The 22,594-nt window shown below is 43.2% G+C and overlaps 2 protein-coding genes across 2 annotated transcripts in view; one reads left to right on the forward strand and one right to left on the reverse strand.

The window, feature by feature from the left end:
• Positions 1-2,556, forward strand: part of IGF2BP3 (insulin like growth factor 2 mRNA binding protein 3) — a 107,538-nt gene extending 104,982 nt beyond the window's left edge. The window contains exon 15 of the mRNA XM_036327896.1: positions 306-2,556. Coding sequence (XP_036183789.1) covers positions 306-404 — 99 coding nt within the window. The 3' untranslated portion in view covers positions 405-2,556. The remainder of the gene's footprint in view (positions 1-305) is intronic.
• Positions 2,557-3,059: 503 nt separating this feature from the next.
• Positions 3,060-21,008, reverse strand: MALSU1 (mitochondrial assembly of ribosomal large subunit 1). Its single transcript, XM_036327893.1, has 4 exons — positions 20,698-21,008; positions 19,299-19,477; positions 4,893-4,974; positions 3,060-3,268 (listed from the first exon to the last, which is right to left on the reverse strand). The coding sequence occupies exons 1-4, from the start codon at positions 20,969-20,971 to the stop codon at positions 3,081-3,083; spliced, it is 723 nt and encodes a 240-aa protein (XP_036183786.1). The 5' UTR covers positions 20,972-21,008; the 3' UTR covers positions 3,060-3,080.
• Between the last annotated feature and the right edge of the window lie 1,586 nt (positions 21,009-22,594).

A 22,594-nucleotide genomic window follows, 5' to 3' on the forward strand; every position in this document is an offset into this window, starting at 1 on the left:
CCTGGAGTGCCTTATCTTCCTCATCCATCTCTTTGCCACCCTCACAGATGGACATGGCCCTTCCCCAGAAACTGAGCTCTCCGTCACACCCCTGTGTCTATGCCTCCAGGTGGGCCCATTGATTCTAGTGCCAAACACTTAATTCTTCTTTTAGCAGGTGACTTCAGAGACTACTAGCAAACTAATTAGTATGGATAATTAATCTTCAAATAAACTTCTGTTTGAAGTTTTTTGAAATGGGAAAGTAAACCAACTTTGAGTAACTGTTGATCAGGTGGAAATTTCAAAACTCTCTCCTTCTGTAGGTTGCCCAGAGAAAAATTCAGGAAATTCTGACTCAGGTAAAGCAGCACCAACAGCAGAGAGCTCTGCAAAGTGGACCACCTCAGTCAAGACGGAAGTAAAGGCTCAGGAAACAGCCCACCACAGAGGCAGATGCCAAACCAAAGACAGATTGCTTAACCAACAGACGGGCTGACCCCCCATCCAGAATCACATGCACAAGTTTTTACCTAGCCAGTTGTTTCTGAGGACCAGGCAACTTTCGAACTCCTGTCTCTGTGAGAATGTATACTTTATGCTCTCTGAAATGTATGACACCCAGCTTTAAAAAGATAAAAAAATAAGGGGGAGGGAGGAAAAGAGGAGCTCTGCACTTCCCTTTTGTTGTATTTTCAGTGTAAAAATTTTCTAATTTTTCTTAACATTTTCCATTTATGCAAGAAATTGGCTTAACGATGCACTCACTAAATTCGTCAAATAAAAATAGATTGCTTCTAAGTGAGAATAGAATTATTATAGGAACTTAAATGTTAAGGTATCAACGTAGAAAAACTTGTTTTATTTTTATCTAACACTAACATGAATAACGTAAGGGAAGTGCTGAATGGTGTTGGCAGGGGTATTAAATGTGCATTTTTACTCAACTACCTCAGGTATTCAGTAATGCAATGAAAGCAAATTTTGTGGGTTTTTTTTTTTGAAATTTTTATATACTTTATAAAGATAAAAGTCCAACTGTTTTTTAAAAAATAAAATTTAATTAGCTAACAGGCAAATAAATGAAAAAAAATTTTTTTACTTCAGGCTGGTGACAGTAAAGCTGGAAAATTAATTTCAGGTTTTTGAGGCTTTTTGACAGTTTTTAGTTGGAAAATCCAATAAATGTCCAGTGACATGGAGCAGTGCCTATATTTGGAGAGCAGCAATACCATTTATTTTTGTTGTTTATGGTAGAGAAAGTTTTTGATGGTACTAACAGAGCAAAGTGGTCACAGGAAGTTTTGGAATGGCTAGTTTAAATGGCTTCAGGAGATGTCAATGTTTTTGTTTGGCTAAGTGATTGAGTGCATAATTGCTTTGTGCTTCTGACTATCACTACCTAAAGAAAGTGCATCAGTGGAGATATGCAGCCCCCGTGGACTTGAAACTGATTGGCAAAAAGCAAGCCCCGGCTTGTCTTACAGGATGCTTAGTTTGCCAATCCACCTCAGAGCAGTTGGTTTACCCTTTGAGCAGACCCCAAAAGAGTTGCTTGCGAAGACCAATGGGGCAGTCAGATGGTGTGAGTGTTTAAAGGCCATAAAAAGCTATATCTGCATGTGCCAGGCATTGCCATGAGCCTCACTAAGCTGTTTTGAAGATTTTTAAACAATGATAAAAAAGGAAAGGCCACCTAAAATATTACATTACATACAGCAGAATTTCTGTATTCTGTGCAACCAGTTATTGTAAGAAAACAATTTTTGGAATATAATTCGAATGACTGTGATAAAACTTTTGACCTGAACTCATCTGCCCATTCTGTAACTTGATGGCAAAGCCCAGTATGTACAATTATGTGGTTGTGGGTGGTCTCCAAGGCCACACTGCTCTCAGAATTGTTTGTGTTGCTTTTTGTTCATAAAAGGATCACAGTCGTCATATTACATGGATCTGAAGGACATATATAATAACCTTTAAAAAATCATTTTGCCTCATTTGTATTTCAAAATGAATTTCTACAGACTAGGTAAGTTTTTCTGATGATCAGTGTATCAGACATTTTGGAAATGAAATGTTTTCCTAAATGTTTTCAGAAAACCAGTTTATTTTGTAGTGTTAGCCAAAAAGTGCCCTTTTTGTCACTGAATTCATCTAGCATTCATAATCCCCTCCAACCCCCAACAGCGAATTGCTTAAAAAATAATCATGGACTGGCTTTTGGGTTGGTTTTTAGGTGAGATGTGCTTATGGCCAGAACTCTTCCTCAGTATTTGATTTTGCCAATATTTGATGAGTTGTTTTTTTAAAAATACAGATAGGTGCTGCATTTATATCTGCTGGTTTAAATTCTGTCATATTTCACTTCTAGCCTTTTAGTGTGGCAAATCATGTTTTCCTTTCAATTAAGCATTGGTAATGGAGTATCTGGTAATAGCTAGAAAATAATTCTGTAACTGAGTTTGTACTCACCGCATATGGATCATTCCTCATTTGTAATGTGCCCAAATGCAGCTTCATTTTCCAGACACCTTGATGCAGAATAAAGTTTTTCATCATTAGGTGCAGCTTGATGTGTAGTATGTTATTTTTGATTTTTCAAATAAGTATGAATGTAAGTTATAAATTTAAACAGATTTTTAGTAATGCTATGTCATTCTCAAGTTAAAGCACCAATATCTATTATTTTCTTTATTGCATGGTACTTAATGTGAACCCTGATAATACTGTTTGCATATGAACTAAGAATTATAGGACTAGTTATGTGTTTTTGCTTTATTTTTAAAAATGTTATCTATTCCACTCTACCTAGTAATACTTACACTTAAGCAAAATTAATTAAAAATCTGAGTAGAGCGTTCAAGTGAAACATGGGGACCAGTGATAACTCCAGGAAATCCTCCTGGGATCTCAGGAACAAAGACAACATTAAAACTGTAGGTGAAGCTCCTTTACCTGCAGTCTCCACATCCTGGTGTCAGTTAGCATGATGTCCACAGTCAGGTAAGACTTGTTTTATAATAACTTACCCAATTAGGTGGGGGTTAGGAGCTATATTTTTGAGAAGCGACTCAGTCTGAAATGAGTAAACCAGTATTTTATTCACATTTGAACTCCATTGGAGTCAGGGAAGAAGGGTCATCTTCTATTCCAAGAATGAAGTCTTCAGGTAATGTCTCAGGTGCGATCTGAGCTAACTGGTCATCATAAGAACGCAGGGTCCATAACTTCTCCAGTTCATACATTTCTCTGGTCTCTGGAAGCATCAAATGAATCACCATGCTGCCTATCAAGGACAAGGTAAGAGTGACAAAGAAGCAGTTTGTTTGCTGTTATGCTTGTGATCTCACAACCGTTTAATAGTTCATTACAGTATAAATATAGGAACTCAAATAATAGTTCTCAAAGTGTGGACCACAGAAGAGCATCGTCTGAAAACTTGTTAGAAAACTGTGGGCCCCATCCAGCAAAATACCACCGAAACGCTGTGTTTTTGTCTCAGTGCATCACAGAGGAGGTACATGATGCCAATATATACAAGTTAACTCTATCCACTAGCCAGTCAGCTTTCTCTTGAGAATTCTCCAAATGTGTTTTGTTCTGGGCTTTACTTTTTACAGAGAGGAAGGGAGAGGGATAGAGAGTTAGAACATCGATGAGAGAGAGACATCGATCAGCTGCCTCCGGCACACCCCCCACTGGGGATGTGCCCACAACCAAGGTACATGCCCTTGACTGGAATCGAACCTGGGACCCTTCAGTCCACAGGCTGACGCTCTATCCACTGAGCCAAAGCAGTCAGGGCTGGGCTATCTTTTTTGAGATACTCTCTCTGGAGCAAAGGGCAGCTTTGCTTACACCAGTGGTTCTCAATCAAGGACATTTCTTTAAAAAAATGTGTATTTTATTGATTTTTTACAGAGAGGAAGGGAGAGGGATAGAGAGTTAGAACATCGATGAGAGAGAGACATCGATCAGCTGCCTCCTGCACACCCCCCACTGGGGATGTGCCCGCAACCAAGGTACATGCCCTTGACTGGAATCGAACCTGGGACTCTTCAGTCCGCAGGCTGACGCTCTATTCCACTGAACCAAACCGGTTAGGGCTCAAGGACATTTTTTATTTGCACAATGGATGGGGGAAAGGGGGAGGGATACTGCTAAACATCCTACAATGCACAAGATATTCCTACCTACTCCTACTAAAATTACCTGGTCCAAAACGTTAAGTGGCAAAGCTGAGAAACCCTGACTTACAGCCTTGCCAGAAAAAGTGTCTTCCACCAGAGCAAAAGCAGACCTGTTTCCTGCCCATCATAAACTATGTAAATACCCAGTTCCTCTCTTAGAACTGTGTGTACAGGCCCCATGTTGCTCTATAGAAGCTGGGGCTTAAGGAACCTGCTCCAAAAGTGCTGCTGTTGGCTACTGCTGTTATGAGTCCATCTCTCACCCTGGAGTAGCCTTTAGTCTTTTACCAATATCCAGATACTGGCCAACTAACCTGTTAGCTTACAAGTAAGATAAAATCTCAGACTCCTCACAGTTCTTGACAGTTACTATTGTATATATTAATACCCAGATTTGGTAGGTCTTTTCAAATTCCAGTCCTATGTCTGGAGTGCCCTTCACCTCAGCCAAGTTATTTAAGGCCAAGGTTATATGTACCCCAAGCCTTCTAGCACCACTAAGGGATCTGTCCCATCTCTACCATGTTACCCATCCTGTTCTCTATCATCTTTCACCTCTTTGACTCATTACATACATACCAGGTTAGGTAAGCTTTTCACATGTGAATAAGATCACCTGGGTTACAATGAAAACATTTCAAAAATTTTATATGGAAAAACAGCAATTTGATCTCAATCCTTCTGCAACTGAAAATAGTTCAATGCATCAAAATAACTTACCAAAGTCCACACAGAGCCAGTCATCAGTGTCCTTCCCTTCAATTTTCACATGAGGCTCATTTTTACTTTTTAGGAATTTGTACTGAAAAAGAGATTGTATATTAAAGGGAGAAGGGGTGGGGGAAATCTTACTGAGGTTCTGGTGGTATTTTTTCTTAACTTGGAACCTAGCTTACTCATTCCTCTTTGCCCCATAATTAATAACTTAGGAAAACTAGCCCGCCCCCCCCACACACACCTAAGTCCTTCTCAATTTCTATACTTCTCTACTGAATACCCCTGCCCCAAACCCTTCTGATAGGGCCACCCTACACATTCACCACAGTGTCTCTGGTGCACAGAGTCCTAAGTTCATGCAATATCTGGTCCTCACCTACATCATCCTGTCTGTCCATCCCAGCTTCCCTTCATTCTCAGGGGAGGCAATGTTAATGGGACTTTCATCATGCCCACATCTATTCCCAACAGATATATTAATGTCACAAAGAAGGATATTAATGATAAAAGGGGCAACTAAACAAGATGACAGAACTATAAACATATGTATCAAAGTCTGAGCTCCTAGACACACAAAACAGATAGGATTGAAGAAAAAAATAGATGGCAACAGTAATATAGGAGACTCACTACCCCATTTTCAATAATGGACAGAACAACCAGACAAAAGATCAATGAAGAATAAAAGACGTAACACTGCAAAACAATCAGACTTAACAGACATTAAATAGAACACTGCACCCAACAACAGCAGGATACATACTCTTTTTAAATGTACATGAAACATTTTCCAGGCCACAAAACAACTCTTAATAAATTTTTAAAATTGATTTTTAGAGACAGGAAGAGAGAGGGACAGAAACATCAATCCTCTGCAACCTTCTCACCCGCCCTGCTGAGGATCGAGCCTGCAACCTAGGCATATGCCCTGACTAGGAATTGAACCTTTTGGTTTATGGATGGATGCTTAACCACTGAGTCACACCAACCGTGCAAGTCTTAATAAATTTTTAAGTATATTTTCTGGTCACAATGAAAAGAAACTAGAAATCAACAGAATGAAAACTAAAAATATCCATAAATATGTGGAAATTAACACTAAGAAACCAATGGGTTAGAGAACAAATCACAAGGGAAATAAGAAAATATGTTGAGACAAATTAAAACAACATTTCAAAACTTATGGGATGCAATGAAACAGTATCAAGAGGGAAACTTATAGCTATAAATGCTTATGAGAAAAGTCCCCAAATCAAAAACTTACAAGAACTAAGAAATGAAAAACAAAGCTAGCAGAAAGAAGGAAACAAAGAGCAGAGAGAATAAAATGAAACCAAGATTTGTTTTTTAAAAAGATCAATAAAGTTGGCAAATCTTTGGGTGGATTGATAGAAAAAAATAGAAGACCCAAATAACTAAAATCAGAAACAATTCAGGGGACATTATCAATTTTAGAGAAGGAAGACTACTATGAATGATTGTACACCAACAAATTGGATAACCTCCATGAAATGAACACATTCCTAGAAACAAAACCTACCAAGACTGATTTATGAAGAAATAGAAAGTCTGAATAGACCTATTCAGTAATAGTAACAGGACCGAATCAGTAATCAAAAACCTCTCAAAACAAGTCTATCTCAACTTTTAAAAATCATTATTGTTGAAAGTATTACAGATGTCCCCCGTTTTCCCCCATTGACTCCTTATAGCCTGCACCCACCCCCTGCCCTAGGCCTTCACCACACTATTGTCTGTGTCCATGGGTTATGCATATCTCTCTATAAAAGCCTAATATGCAAAGTCCCTGCGGGAGTTTGACTGGGAGACCAATTGCTTGCTATGATATGCGCTGAGCACCAGGGGGCGCAGAACAAAGGGAAGCCGCAGCTGGGGAAGAGAGGCCCTGACCGGTAGCCAGAAGGCCCCCGATCAGTCCTAATCGCCGGGCTTGCCCACCACCCCCTTCTCTTTGAGATGCGATAGTCTGTTCCATGCTGCTATGTCTCTGGATCTATTTTGCTTATCAGCTTATGAACAAGGGGGGGGGGGGCGGTCGGGATTCTTAACAAAGAAAAGCCCTGGACCAGAAAGCTTCACTGGTGAGTTCTACCAACTATTTTTTTAAAAAGCCAACACCAATTCTTCTCAAACTCTTCCAACAAAATTTAAGAAGAGGGAACACTTCCTAATACACTCAATGAGATTAGCATTACCCTGACATCAAAGCCAGACAAAGACTATTAGAAAACTATAGGTCAGAATCCTTGATGAACAATGATGCAAAAATCCTTAGCAAAATACCAACAAATCAATTCAATAACACATTGAAAAACATATTCACAACCAAGTGGGTTTACTCCTGGGATGTAAAGATGGTTCCACACGAAAATCAATGTAATAAACCACATAAGTAAAATGAGGGACAAAACCATAGGACCATCACAAATTTATGCCAAAAAAAAGCACTTGACAAAATTCAGCATCCTTTCATGATACACTCAACAAGAAACTATCTCATGATAATAAAAGCCCACAGCTATTATCATACTCAATGGTGAAAGACCAGATTTTTCCTCTAAGATTAGAAACAAGACAAGAATGTCCACTTTCACTCATATTCAACACAGTATTGGTATTCTAGCCAGATGATTAGAGCAAGAAAAAATAAAGAAAGCAAGATAACCAAATTAGAAAGGAAGAAATAAAGTTATCTATTTTCAGAGATCTTATATGTAGAAAACCTTAAAGAATAAAGCAAGAAAAAGAGAACCATTAGAATTAGTAAATGAATTCAGCAGCACTGTAGGATACAAAATCAACACACAAAAATCAGTTGCATTTCTTTACACTAACAATGAGAAACCTGAAAAGGAAATTAAGAAAATTCCATTTACACTAGAATCAAAAGAATAAATACTTAGAAACAAACTTAACTATAAAAGCCAAAGACTTGTACACTGAAAATTACAAAATGTTGCTAAAAGAAATTAAAGATGCCAATTAAGTGGAAAGACCCTGATTTCATATATTGAAAGACTTAAAATGGTTAAAAAAGAAAGAAAACAGTTGGAGTTCTCAAACTTCCTGATTTCAAAACTTACTACATGCCCTGGCCAGGTAGCTCAATTGGTTGGAGGGTTATCCCCATACGCTAAAGGTTGCAGGTACTATCCTAGGTTAGGGCACATACAAGAAGGACCAATGAATGCATAAATAAGTGGAACAACAAATCAATATTTCTCTCTCTCTCTGAAATCAATAATGAAATTAAAAAACAAAACAAAACAGCATCAAGGTAGCCATACAGAACAATGGAATAAGACAGCTCTTATGTCCAATGATTTTTAACAAGGGTTTCAATTCCTTTCAATGGGGAAAGAACAGTTTTTTGTTTTTTGGTTAATCCTCACCAGATGATATTTTTTACATATATATTTTTTCTTTTTTTAGAGAGAATGGAAGGGAGGGAGGAAGGGTAGGAAGAGAGAGAATGACAGTGAGAGACAGTGAAGCATCAATATCAGAGAGAGAAACATCGATGTGAGAAAGACACATTGATTGGTTGCCTCCCGCACTCGGGGATTGAACCTGCAACCCAGGTACCTGCCCTTGACTGGGAATTAAACACATAACCGTTTGGTGCGTGGGCTGATGCTCTAAACTCTGAACAGCACTGGCCAGGGTAGGGAAAGGGCAGTTTTTTCAACAGATGGTGCTGGTAAAACTAGATATCTACATGCATGTGAATGAAGTTGGATCCTTACCTTACACCATCTACAAAAACTACCTCAAAATGGATCAAAGACCTAAATATAAGACCTAAAACTATACAATTCTTAGAAGAAAACACAATGGAAAAGCTTTGTGACATTGGATCTGGCAATGATTTGGATATGACACCACAGGCAACAACAATAAAAATAGATAAACTGGACTTCACCAAAATTAAAAACTTTTGTGCATTAAATGACACTATCAACAGAGTAAAAAGGCAGCAACCTACAGAATGGGAGAAAATATTGCAAATCTCATTTGACATGAGATTAATATCCAGAATATAGAGAGAACTTCCTACATTGCCCAACTGAATTAAAACATGGGCACATGATTTGAACAGGCATTTCTCTAAGGACATACATATGGACAATAAGCACATGAAAAATTGCTCAACAATAATCTTTATGCAAATTCTTTGGTTAATCTCTCTTTTGGTTAAAACCACAATGAGATACCATTTCACATCCATTAGGATTACTATTATTTAAAAGCCGGAAAATAAAAAGTATTGGCAAAGATGTGGAGAAACTGAAACCCTTGTGAACTGCTGGTGGGAATGTAAAGTGGTATAGCCACTATGGAAAAGAGTTTACTGGTTCCTCAAAAAATTAAAAATATAATTACCATGATCTGGCAATTCCACTTTTGATATTAAAATCAGGGACATGATGGAGTCAAGATGGTAGAGTAGATAAATCCTGAACTCCCATGAACAAATCAAAATTATTGTTAAATTATAGAACCATCAGACTGAGAACCACCTGAGGATTAGCTGAACAGAATTCCTGTAACTAAGGATATAAAGCAGCAGCCACATCAAGATGGAGAGGAGGGGCAGAGGCATGGTGCAGGCAGGTCCCACACCCACAGTGTGGTAATGAATAAATGGAGGAACATCTCAGGTTGCCCCTGAGATGAGAGAAGGGTCCAAGCCCCACATAGAGCTCCCCAGCCTGGGTCAACTATGATGGTAAGAGGAGTCCCCTAACATCTGGCTTTGAACACCAGCAGGGATTACATCTGAGAGAGTCAAAGGACAGTGGGAGACCACGACACTGTTCTTAAAGAGTTCATGCACAAACTCACTTGCTCTAAGCTCCAGTGCAGAGAGACAGCACCTGGGTCATTTGGGGAGGCATTATATTGACTAACTTTACAGTAAGGGCTGGAGGGGCAGGGATCATGGAAACTCTCTCAGGGACAAAAGACCTGGCAGGTGCCACTGTTCCTTTGTTGAGTTCTCCTCCCACCTAATTGGCAAAATCTGTCTCTCTCCATTCACCTGGCCTTGGCATTTCCCTGAGACCCTGCCCCACCCAACCTGTTCTCCTGGCTGGACTCTCGTCCACAGTCCCCAGACCCTCCACACAAGCAACGAGCCTCAATGTGCACTGCAATCTCTCCCAAACACCCTCGAGCTCAGCTGTATATAATCACACTCACTTTACACTGTAATCTCTTCCAAATATTCTTAAGCTCAGCACAAGTTGTGGCTGCCTCGCCTTGCACTGCAGTGTCTCCCCAAAACCCCTAGCACAAGTGGCAACCAACCACCTCGGCTTGCACTGTAGTTCCTACCAGGTGGCCACAACCTGTCACAAGTGATGGCTGGCTTTGGCTCACATTATACCCTCTCCCAAGAGGCTCCAGACCCTACACAACCAGTGGCTGGCCTCAGCTGGTACCAAAATGCCACTAAAATGACTCCTGTTCCATAGGATCAGCCCCCGCACAACAGTGTGCCCCATACCTCTCACCAAGTGGGTCCAGGCCTGGCACTAGCATCAATGAGCCTTGGTTCACAGCTTGGCCTTGCCTAGGCAACCTAAACCCAGCATAGCCATCTGTAGATTGCTTTGTAGCTCATACCAGGTGGCCCCCAGCAGAATACAGGTGGCAGCTGACCTTGGCCTGCACCTCCCAAAAGGCTCCAGAGCTAGTGCACCCAATGGACAGTTTCAGACCACATCAAAGCACCACCCAACCACCTCCACAAGCAACACACTCAAGGGGTGAACTCGGCAGACATCAGAGCCCTGCTGAATTAAGTCCTGCTCTGTGCCATGAGCCCCTGCACAGCTGATCTTCCACAGTGGTCTGTGGTCCATGGTTGCACAGTCCTTATAGCCAATTGGCCTGGGGGTAAATCCCTCCCACTGACATGTCAACAGCAATCAAGGCTCAACTAGAAGAGGAGGGTATACACAGCCCACATTGGGGGTATGAGGGTGCGTATTTTAAGTGCACATCTTGGGTGATCAGGGAGGCTGTGCCACTGGATCCTACAAAACACCTACTATTTAAGGCTACTCTACCAAGCCCGGGAGATGCAGCAGCTCCACCTAATACATAGAAACAAACACAGAGAGGCTGCCAAAATGAGGAAACAAAGAAATATGACCCAAATGAAAGAAGAGAACTAAACTCCAGACAAAGAACTAAACAAAATGGGAACAAACAATCTAATAGGTGCAGAGTTCAAAACACTGGTTATAAGGATGCTTACTGAACTTAATGAGAATTTACTTCAACAGCATTAAAAAGGACATGGATAGCCAGTCAGTGAAATATAAATACCACATGATCTCACTCATTTATGGAAGGACATTACAAACTGTGGAACAAAAATAGACAGAGGCAAAGAAGCATCGAACAGACTGTCAAACTACAGCAGAAGGTAGGAGAGGGTTGGGGGAGTAAGAAATCAACCGAAGGACTTGTATGCATGCATATAAGCACAACCAACAGATGCAAGACACTGGGGTTGGGGGGACGAGGGCAAATGTCCGGGGATAGGGGAGATGGGGGGGGGGGGGTCAGTGGGGAAAAAAAAAAGAGACATATGTACCACTATTTGTAATACCTTAAACAATAAAATTTTTTTTACAAAGGACATGGACAATGGCATACTTCACAGAGCTAGAACAAATCCTCCAGAAATTTATATGGAACCATAAAAGAACCCGAATAACTGCAGCAATCTCGAGAAAGAAGAACGAAATGGGAGGGATCACAATACCAGATAAACTATATTAAAAAGCCATTATAACCAAAACAGCCTGGTATTGGCACAAGAATAGGCATATAGACCAATGGATCAGAACAGAGACCCCAGAAACTGACCCACACCATTACAGTCAATTAATAGTTGACAAAGGAGGCAAGAACATACAATAGAGTAAAGACAGGCTCTTCAACAAATGGTGCTGGGAAAACTGGACAGACACATACAAAAAGATGAAACTAGACCACCAACTTATACCACACACAAGAATAAACTCAAGGTGGATAAAAGACTTAATGTAAGGCATGAAACCCTAAAAAATTTAAAGAACATAGGCCAGGGGTGAGCAAACTTTTTGACTCGAGGGCCACAATGGGTTCTTAAACTGGACCGGAGGGCCGGAACAAAAGCATGGATGGAGTGTTTGTGTGAACTAATATAAATTCAAAGTAAACATCATTACATAAAAGGGTACGGTCTTTTTTTTCAATAGTTTTATTCATTTCAAACGGGCCGGATCCGGCCTGTGGGCCGTAGTTTGCCCACGGCTGACATACGCAGTAAAATCTCAGACATCTCATGTAGCAATATGTTTATGGATACATCTTCTAGGGCAAAGGAAACTAAGGAGAAAATAAACAAATGGGACTACATCAAAATAAAAGCTTCTGGAACAGAGTTTGGAACCAAGATGGCGGCATAAGGTATAAACCTGTACGTGCTGCCCCCACGACCACATTAAAACTACAACTAAAAGACAAAACAGCTATCATCCAGAACCACGGGAAAGCTGGCCGAGTGGAAGTTCTACAACTAGAAGGAAAGAAAAAAGTGCCTTGAGACTTGGTAGGAGGTGCAGAGGTGCCAAGAGCAGAGGTACAGAGGCGCTCACAAGGCGGGCTGCACCTGGGTGCGCGGTTTTTTTTCAATTTGAAGGGGATACAAGCTCTCGAATGCACTGAACTCATTTATGGCAAGACTCTGGGGACCCAGACACCTACGGGGAGAAATTGGACTGTCTTGCAGTGGGTCGGAAAGCGAGGGTGGCTTTCTCACAGAGCTGCTTGCAGGGATCATTGTTACTGTGGGGGCGCAGGACTCGGGGACGCAGAGACGCTGAGACGCAGAGACACAAGGAGTCGCGGAGATGGCTGATGACAGCCATTGCTGTTTGCTCCGCCCTGGTGATTCTCTGAGACCCCGCCCCACTCAATTTACATCCCCACCCAAGCAGGGCAAGGGAACCGCCTGGCCTTTTGCAGCCTTAACCTAACAGATTGCAGCTGGGTCAGAGAGATCCAAAACTTCCAAACCCCAAACAAAGAGGAGAAACCTGCTGATATTGCTGTAGCTCCTGCTGGGTGGACTCACGAAGTGGTTGACTTGGAGATCCAGGAGCCAGGGTACCCAGTGGTCAGATACCAGATTTCAACTCCTCACATCCATAAGGAACACACTCAAGAGGCAGACTCAGTGAGCACCAAAGCCCCACTGAAGCAAGTTCTACCCCATAAGGGTGTCTCCAGCACAGCAGTTCTTCCACTGTAGACACAGTGGGTCCTCGCAGTCAGCCAAAATGCGGAGACAAAGAAACATGTCACAAATGAAAGAAATGGAGGAAAGCTAACTACTGGACATAGAGTTCAGAACCACAGTTATAAGGTTACTCAAGAATCTTCTACAAACCTCCAAGGAACTTAGTGAGACCTTCAAAGATCTTAATGAGAATGCCAAAAAAATGGAAAAGGACCAGTCAGAAATTAAGCATACACTGACTGAAATTAAGAATAATATACAGAGATCCAACAGCAGACTAAAGGATCCCAAGAATCAAGTCAAAGATTTGAAATACGAGAAAACAAAAAACACGCATCCTAAAAAGCAAAAAGAAAAAAGAATCCAAAAATACGAAGATAGTGTAAGGAGCCTCTGGGACAACTTCAAACGTACCAACATCCGAATTATAGGGGTGCCAAAAGAAGAGAGCAAGATATTGAAAACCTATTTGAAGAAATAATGACAGGCCCTGACCGGTTTGGCTCAGTGGATAGAGCGCCGGCCTGCAGGCTAAAGGGTCCCGGGTTCGGTTCCGGTCAAGGGCATGTACCTTGGTTTCGGGCACATCCCCGGTGGGAGGTGTGCAGGAGGCGGCTGATCGATGTTTCTAACTCTCTATCCCTCTCCCTTTCTCTCTGTAAAAAATCAATAAAATATATTTTTAAAAAAATGACAGAAAACTTCCCCTACCTGATGAAAGAAATAGACTTACAAGTCCAGGAAGCGAAGAGAACCCCAAATAAGAGGAATCCAAAGAGGACCACACCAAGACACGTCATAATTAAAATGCCAAGGGCTAAAGACAAAGAGAGACTCTTAAAAGCAGCAAGAGAAAAACAGTTAGTTACCTACAAGGGAGTACCCATACAACTGTCAGCTGATTTCTCAACAGAAACCATGTAGGCTAGAAGGAAGTGGCAAGAAATATTCAAAGTGATGAATAGCAAGAACCTACAACCAAGATTACTCTACCCAGCAAAGCTATCATGTAGAATTGAAGGTCAGATAAAGAGCTTCACAGACAAGAAAAAGCTAAAGAATTCATCACCACCAAACCAGGATTATATGAAATGCTGAAGGATATTCTTTAAGAGGGAGAAGAAAAAGGTAAAGATAAAAATTATGAGCAACAAAGTGACAACAAATAAATATCTATCAACAAGTGAATCTAAAAATTAAGTCAGAATAAACTGGTGAATATAATAGAAGCAGGGGCATAGAAAGGGAGTGGACTGACAATTCTCAGGGGGAAGGGGGTGTGAAGGGTACAGGAAGAGACTGGACAAAAATCTTACACCTATGGATGAGAAAGGTGGCGGGGGTAAGGGCATGGGGTGGGGTGGGAACCAGGTGGAGGGGAGCTATGGGGGGGGGCGGGGAAGAGGAATATCTGTAATAATCTGAACAATAAAGATTTATTTAAAAAATAAAATAAAAGCTTCTGCACAAAATAAAAGAAACCACCATCAAAATGAAAAGAAAATCTACTGTATGGAAGAACATATTTGCAAAGGATACATTTGATAAGGGGTTAATATCCAAAATATACAAAGTACTCATATATCTTAACAAAAGGAAGACAATCCAATTTAAAAATGGGCAGAAGACCCGACAGACATTTCTCCAAAAATGACATGTAAATGGCCAAGAGATATATGAAAAACTGCTCAAAGTCACATATCATCAGAGAAGTGCAAATTAAAACCACAATGAGATAACACCTCACAGCTGTCAGAATGGCTATCATAAAGAAATCAACAAACAATAGTGCTGGCAAGGATGTGGAGAAAAGGGAACACTAGTTTACTGCTGGTGGGAATGCAGACTGGTGCAGCCACTATGGAAAACAGTATGGAGTTTCAGAAAGAATATATACCCCTATGTTCATAGCAGCATTATTTACAACTAGAGGCCTGGTGCACGAAATTCATGCGGGGGGGGGGGTGGTGGTGGTGGTGGTGGTGGTGGTGGCAGTGGGGGTCCCCTCAGCCCAGCCTGCATCTTTTCCAATCCAGGATCGGGCCTAAACCGGCAGTCAGACATCCCTCTCACAATCCTGAACCGCTGGCTCCTAATCGCTCACCTGCCTGCCTGCCTGGTCATCCCCAACTGCCCCCCTGCTGGCTTGGTCTCCCCAAGCAGCCTGCTTGTTCAGTCGTTTGGTCATCCCTCACTAACCCCCGCCAGCCTGTATGTAGGCAGCCATTTTGTGAGGGCCTGAGGGTTAATTTACATATTACCTCTTTATTATATAGGATAGCTAAGATTTGGAAACAGCTCAAGTGCCCATCAGTAGATGAATGGATAAAAAAGCTGTGGGACATTTATACTATGGAAAAGTAATGAAAAGCAAGGACCTACAACCAAAATCACTCCATCCAGTAAAGCTATCATTTAGAATAGAAGGATAAATAAAGAGCTTCCCAGACAAGTAAAAGCTAAAGAAGTTCATCACCACCAAACGAGTATTGCATGAAATGTTAAAGAAGAAAAAAAAAGATAAAAAATATAAACAATAAAATGGCAATAAACACATATATCAACAATTAAATCTAAAAATCAAAATAAATGAACAAGCAAAACAGAAACAGACTCAGATACAGAGAACATTTTGATGGTTGCCAGACTTGGGGGGGGGGGCGGGTTGGGAGATGGGTGAAAGAGGAGAAGGGATTAAGAAAAACAAATTTGTTGTTACAGAATAGTCGTGGGAGTAAAGTACAGAATAGGAAATAGTCAGCAATATTCTAACTACTATGTATGTTATCAGATGAGTACAAGATTTATCCGGATGATCACTTAGTAAGTTATAGTGAATCACTGGGGTGTACACCTGAAACTAATATAATACTGAAAGGGTTAGCTAGTAGCTTGTTTAGGGAGGTTTAAAGAATGAGGAGGGTCCAAGGGAGAGGAATGCATAGATGGAGACTTACTAGTAAAGACGCCAGGGTGTGCTTATCTTACTTACTTCTACAGAGAATAGAAAAGTGCCACACCTAGATAGAAATATTTCTGGCCTAAGCAATTAAAACAGCCATAAACCAAGGACAGACAGGGGTACCTCTGGCCTGAGCAATTAAAGTGACCATAAGTTAGACCAAAAGTAGCCCTGACCTGAGTAGCTGGGAGAGCTATAAGATAAGGCTTTCTCTGCCAGCACAACTGGAAGAAAACCGTAAGATAAATCAAAAGTGACTCCAACCAGCAAGATAAGGGGGAGAGAAAATGGGGGGGGGGCACCACGTGGGCTTTGAGCTTTGAAACTAATTCTCTGTAGCAAAATGACCAATAAGGAAAACATAGGGGTCCTAAATAAAGGAAAGGGACCTATAAGAAAAGGTCAGATTCATCCCAAGAAAACAGAAACACCAATCAGAAAGGATATATGCACCCGTATGTTCATAGCAGCACAATTCACCATAGCTAAGATCTGGAAACAGCCTAAGTGCCCATCAGTAGATGAATGGATTAGAAAACTGTGGTACATCTACACGATGGAATACTATGCTGCTGTAAAAAAGAAGGAATTCTTGCCATTTGCAACAGCATGGATGGAACTGGAGAGCATTATGCTAAGTGAAATAAGCCAGTCAATGAAGGAAAAATACCACATGATCTCACTCATTTATGGATAATAAAGACCATTATAAACTTATGAACAAAAATAGATACAGAGGCAGAGCAGCCTCGAACAGACTGTCAAACTACAGCAGGAAGGCCGGGGAGGGTTGGGGGGCAGGAGGGGGGTGGGTAAGAGATCAACTGAAGGACTTGTATGCATGTATATAAGCATAACCAATGGACATAAGACACTGGGGGGCAGGGGAGGCCAGGGGATTGTCAAGGGCGGGGAAAAAAAGGAGACATATGTAATACTCTTTGTAATACTTTAAGCAATAAAACAATTAAAAAAAAGAAAAGGTCAGATTCAAACTGCAGCATACATAAACTGGAGACAAAGGGACACAAAGCAGAATATTTTAATTTTTTTCCATTAGAAAGAGAAAGAGCAGGCTTTTCCCATGGGGGGTAGTCCCTCCCCATGCTGTCCCCTTTGGGGACACCCCTGCCCAGATGGAGCTTGTATCTGCTTCCAATAAGCTTCTACATTTTTTATTAAAGAAGTCTTTTTGTCTGTGAGTTTATTCTTCAAACTTGATGAGGACAAGAACTCATGGGAAGAAAAGTCTGCACCCCAAACCCCACATTTCAATACTATATATCAATTGTATTTGAAAAATAACAAATGATTTAAATAAAATAAAGTTAACTTGGTGACACCCCTCCCAAAACAATAAAAAATGCAAGAAATTAAAGAAACAGAACTGATGGTTGCCAGAAGTGATGGAGGTGAGGAGATAGGCAAAAAAAGGTGAAGGGAATTAAGAAATACAATCTGCCAGTTATAAAATTAGTCACAGGGATGCAAAGTACAGCATAGGGAATATAGTCAATAATATTGTAATAATTATGTAAGGTGCCAGAAGGGTGCTAGACTTATAGTGATCACTACTTAAGGTATATAAATACCTAATCACTATATTATATACCTGAAACGTATATATTACATATCAACTATAATTAAAAAATGAATATTTTAAAAAGCTGGGACATGAACAGATATTTCTACACTCACGTTTTTAGCAGCATTATTCATAATAGCCCAAAGGGGGAAGCAATGCAAATGTCCATCACTGGGTGAACAGATGAAATCTGGTTGTACATACAATAAAACATGACACATGCTACAACATGGACGAACCTTGAAAACACTATGCTAAGTGATATAAGCCAGTCACAAAAAATAAACAAAAAAACAACAACAAATAGGGTATTATTTCACTCATATGAGGTGCTTAGAGTAGTCAAATTTATAGACAGAAAGCAGAATGGTGGTTGCCGGGGGCTGGGAGAAGGGAGAACGGGAAGTCATTGTTTAATGTGTACGGGCACCAAGGCTCTGTTTTTAGCCCCCTTCATTTTTTTTTTTTTAAATATATTTTATTGATTTTTCACAGAGAGGAAGGGAGAGGGATAGAGAGTTAGAAACATCGATGAGAGAGAAACATCTATCAGCTGCCTCCCACACACTCCCCACTGGGTATGTGCCCGCAACCAAGGTACATGCCCTTGGCCGGAATCGAACCTGGGACCTTTCAGTCCGCAGGCCGACGCTCTATCCACTGAGCCAAACCCGGTAAGGCCAGCCTCCTTCTTATCTTACCACCCTTCTCTAGGCAATCCCTTTTGGTCTTAATTGTCCAATTTTCAACAAGGTGAGAGAGGTATGTTTCCCTGTAAAGCAGTATCAGCATCAGGCAAAGGCTGCCAAGTACATTTTCTTTCTCATTCTGATTTATATTCGGTACAGCTGCAAAATGAACTGCCTTCCCTTTCGTCAACTGTGACTTCAGAGGGTAAGGACTAAATCTTCCTCATTTTTACCTTCCCAATACCCAGCACAGTGCTTGGGAACACAGGACATGCTCAAACATTTGAATTAACTCTAGGTCAGCACTGCCCTATACAACTTTTTGCAATTATGGAAATGTTTTATTGTAATACCCAACATGGTAGCCATTAGTCACATGTGGCTACTGAGCACCTGAAATTTGGCCTAGTACAAATAAAGAATTGAATTTTAAGTTTTAATTTATAATTAAATAGCCACATGTGGCTAATGGCTACCATAACAGACAGTGCTGCTCTAGAAATCCCTCTGGGTTATATACTGTCTCTAGTCTGTCTCAGGTTATTTTTTAATATTTTTTTAAAAGACAAGAATTAGAAATACCCTGATTCACCAGGGTTGGATATTTGTCCCCATAACTTCCTTTTTTAAAACAATCTTTATTGTTGACAGTACTACATTGGTCCTCCCCCCCTTTAACCCACCCCCATCATTTTCACTATCAGAGAACATAAAACACACGCAAATTCTGAAAATGTGGGCTTATATAATCTCATTGACAGATTGACTTTCACGTGTTTCTCCTCCGCCTAACGCACTGACACCATTTCATCCAGTTCCCGGTCCCTAAGGGAGAAGACAGCGTCCTACCTACCATTTTCACGATGTAGTAGGCCATGGCATGCAAGTGTCGGGTGGAAGTTCCGCTCGCGATCACAAAGTAATCTGTGTATCTCATTTCGGGCGGAACCCGGATCACGCAGATGTCTCTTGCATTCTCTTGCCGCAGAAGCGAAACCAACATATCGATGTCAAACTTGGGCCCCGTGTGATCTGAAATGCACAAAGTTGTGCTCGTGTCAGGTGGCCCAGTCGGCGTCAAACACGGGGTGCACCCGGAGCCACGGGCCCCTGACAGTGGAACCGCTGCTGCTGGGCGGGACTGAGGTCCGAAATGCCTTCAAAGACACGGCGGGCCAGGCCCCCGGACGCCCGCCAAACCCGGACGGGGCTTCCATCCAGCACTGCCCGGCTTTTGTAGGAAGGATGCTCAGGGCACACGGAGCCACCACACACCCTTTGCTACTGCGTGTGCAGAGCGAGCCACACCCCAACCACGAGAGCCTTTCTGCGACTAGTCCCCGAGGGAAGGAGCAATGAGCCTCAGACACAGAACTGGCGCAGACAGGGAGGGAACAGGCGCGCGCGGGGGAGGGTGACAGCGCAGGGCGTGGGAAATCCAACACCGGACATTGAGGGTCTCGGAACCCAGATCGTGGGCTGGAAGGGCTCTCGCTGTCTGCGTTACCTGGCCCACGGCCTTCGTCTGAGATGAAGGAACTCAGGCCTCGCCGGGGAACCCAGGAGAGGGCTAAACGTTTTAAAACGGCTCTTCTGTTGAACCCTCGAGTTTTTCTTATAAAGCCACTTGGGTTATAGAACAACCGTTATCTGTGAAAATCTCTCTTTTTTCTTTCCTGCAGAGATTTAGATATTCCGTTCCTTACCCTGGAGTAAGGGAATTGATAACTCCCTGAAGTTCCACCACGGCCCGCCGAGGGCCCGGGCTAGTTCCCCAACACTAGCCCGGGCAACAGTAGTGCCGCCCCCCCCGCCCCCCGCCCCCCCACCAGCTTTCGCAGATGCGCTCCCGGACCGTGTCTCCAGGTTCTAAAAGCCTCCAGCGGTTAGGGGACCTTCATGCGCCCGTCTCCATCGACGCTTCTTACGCCCCCGCCCCAGCCCGGCTCCTCCCCAGAACCTCACGCCCCGACACGCTAGCGGACCAGGCCATTTCCCAGGACCCCAGGAGGAGGGTGAAGGCGGGCGAGGGGGCGAGGCTGTGATGCCCAGGGCACCGGGGATTTGGGGTCGTCCGGGGTCTCACGGTTTCTTCGCCGTGACATGGCCAAGTTGGCGCCAACAGCCTCGCAAGTCCCTTCCAGCTCTGGGTCCGTGGGCGTGTGTGACCCCCAGGGCTCCTCCGAGCCTCCACGGCCGGGCCCCGCTTCCCGCGGCCGCAGGCGGGTGCCGCCCTCCCCCCGCGCCCGTACCTGCGGCGTCTGGTTCCCGGCGCCCCTCGCCGGCGGCCTCCTCCGCGCCGGCTGCCCACTCCGTCCGCTCCTCCAGGCCGGGCCCGCCGTGCAGGCCGCGCGCACGGTCGGGGGTCAGGCAGACCCGGCCGAGCGCTGGTCCCGCGGGAAGCCGCCCCGGGGCCAGCGCCCGCAGCCGGGCCCCAGCGCCCGCCACCGGCCCCGCGCCCGGGGAGAGGGCCCTGAGGCCCAGCAGCGTCCACACCCGCCGAGCCGCGCACCCTGCAGGCCCCATCGCTGTCGCGGCGCGTCGACTCACGGGGCGGGGCTTAAGGGAGCCCCCAGCAGCTTCTGCAGCCTCCGATTGGCCAGGTCCATGCGGCGCGGCCTGGAAATTTGACGTCAAGGACGTGGGCGGGGCCAGAGCCCGAAGGCGGGGCCGTAGGCGGAGTCTGAAGCCCGAGGGAGACAGCTGCGGCCGGTTGAACGGACTCGGGCTCGGGCTTTGCCAGAGTCGGACGACTAGTAATTGCCCTGCTGTGCCCTGCCGACACGCAACGTTGTCCTTGCCTTCTGACTGTAAACCTCAGGAAGGCAGGCATTTTCATTTTTTAAAATATATATTTTTATTGATTTCAGAGAGAAGGAAGAGGGAAAGAGAGAAATATCCATGATGAGAGAGAATCATGGATCGGCTGCCTCCTGCAAGTCCCCCACTGGGGATCGAGCCCACAACCTGGGCATGTGCCCTTGACCAGAATCGAACCTGGGACCTCTCAGTTCACAGGCCGACACTCTATCCACTAAGCCAAACCAGCTAGGGCTTCATTTTGTTTTTAACTGTTCTCTCCACAGCGCCTAAAACAGCTGGTAGTGAATAAACAGATGTTGCTGCTGTTGATTAGACTGGAACTAGGACATATAACTTTCTACTCATTGCTCATTACCAAAAATTATCAAGATTCCCTTGCAAATTGGAAATGCCATGAGGAAAGTCTGTATCCTGGACTGGGCTGGGCTGGGGTGGGGGGCAGAGGTGTAAAGGGTCTTTTGGAGAACGTTTTTAGTAGGTCAGCCATTTAGGTATGTACACTCTCCATATGGACTTGTTTATGCCAGTGGATTGCACTGTGGGGTCCACCCTGTGAGCATAAGGAATGCCGAGGTGCAGTTACAGTATTAAATCATGGGATTTGAGAGTTGAGAGATCCCGGGAGGAAAAGTGACTTGCCTGTGGCCATAAAGGAACCAGATGCTGTTTCTGAACTCTAGGGCTGGTGACTTCTGAGAGGAAGAGGCCAGCAGAGAAGGACAAATATTCCAAATGCCTGGAACAGTGCCAAGCACATAGTAGGTTCTCCAAATGCTTGATCCATTATTTAATTTCTTTTGAAGGAATAACTCCAAGCACTAATTTAGGGGAAACTAAAAACTACAGAAACTAAAATAGGCACCTGTGGGTACTACCCCCAAATATTTACAATTGCTTCAAATTATTTTTGAAAATGTGGAAGAAAAAGGATTCTATGGAAAGCAACCTCACAGGGTGATTTGATCGTAAATTTCTACTGGGCAGGTCATGGTGGGTAGTCACACCCCGTGCCTGTAACTTCTTCAGTGGAAGGTTTTAAGCCAGCTCTGCCCATTGTTCTTGTGCATCAATGAAATACCAGAAGTAATTTCTGACTGGACCACACTGGGGATTTTGCTTCCTTCTTTTTGCTCCCATTGTTCTCTTTAGGGTTCTGAAATAACATGGGAAACCAGCTCTCTGACATCTCCTGAAGGGGTCCCAGATTGTGAGAGGGCAGTTCTTGGGTAATGCACCCTGAAATCAGGCTCCCTCCTCTCTGGTTCTGGGGTGCGTCACCCAAGAACCACCGCTGCCAAGTCACTGTAGCTCAGCAGTCCTGAATTG

Source organism: Myotis myotis, unplaced genomic scaffold, assembly GCF_014108235.1.
Source record: "Myotis myotis isolate mMyoMyo1 unplaced genomic scaffold, mMyoMyo1.p scaffold_m19_p_11, whole genome shotgun sequence".
NCBI classification, from domain to species: domain Eukaryota; kingdom Metazoa; phylum Chordata; class Mammalia; order Chiroptera; family Vespertilionidae; genus Myotis; species Myotis myotis.

Bases quoted from the DNA above. Each gene is read 5' to 3' on its own strand.
- MALSU1 (XM_036327893.1), bottom strand. From the start codon at position 20,971: ATGGGGCCTGCAGGGTGCGCGGCTCGGCGGGTGTGGACGCTGCTGGGC. The intron at 19,478-20,697 runs GTACGGGCGCGG...TGTGCATTTCAG, and splicing joins CCGGGAACCAGACGCCGCAG to ATCACACGGGGCCCAAGTTT. The intron at 4,975-19,298 runs GTAGGTAGGACG...TCTCTTTTTCAG, and splicing joins CCTACTACATCGTGAAAATG to TACAAATTCCTAAAAAGTAA.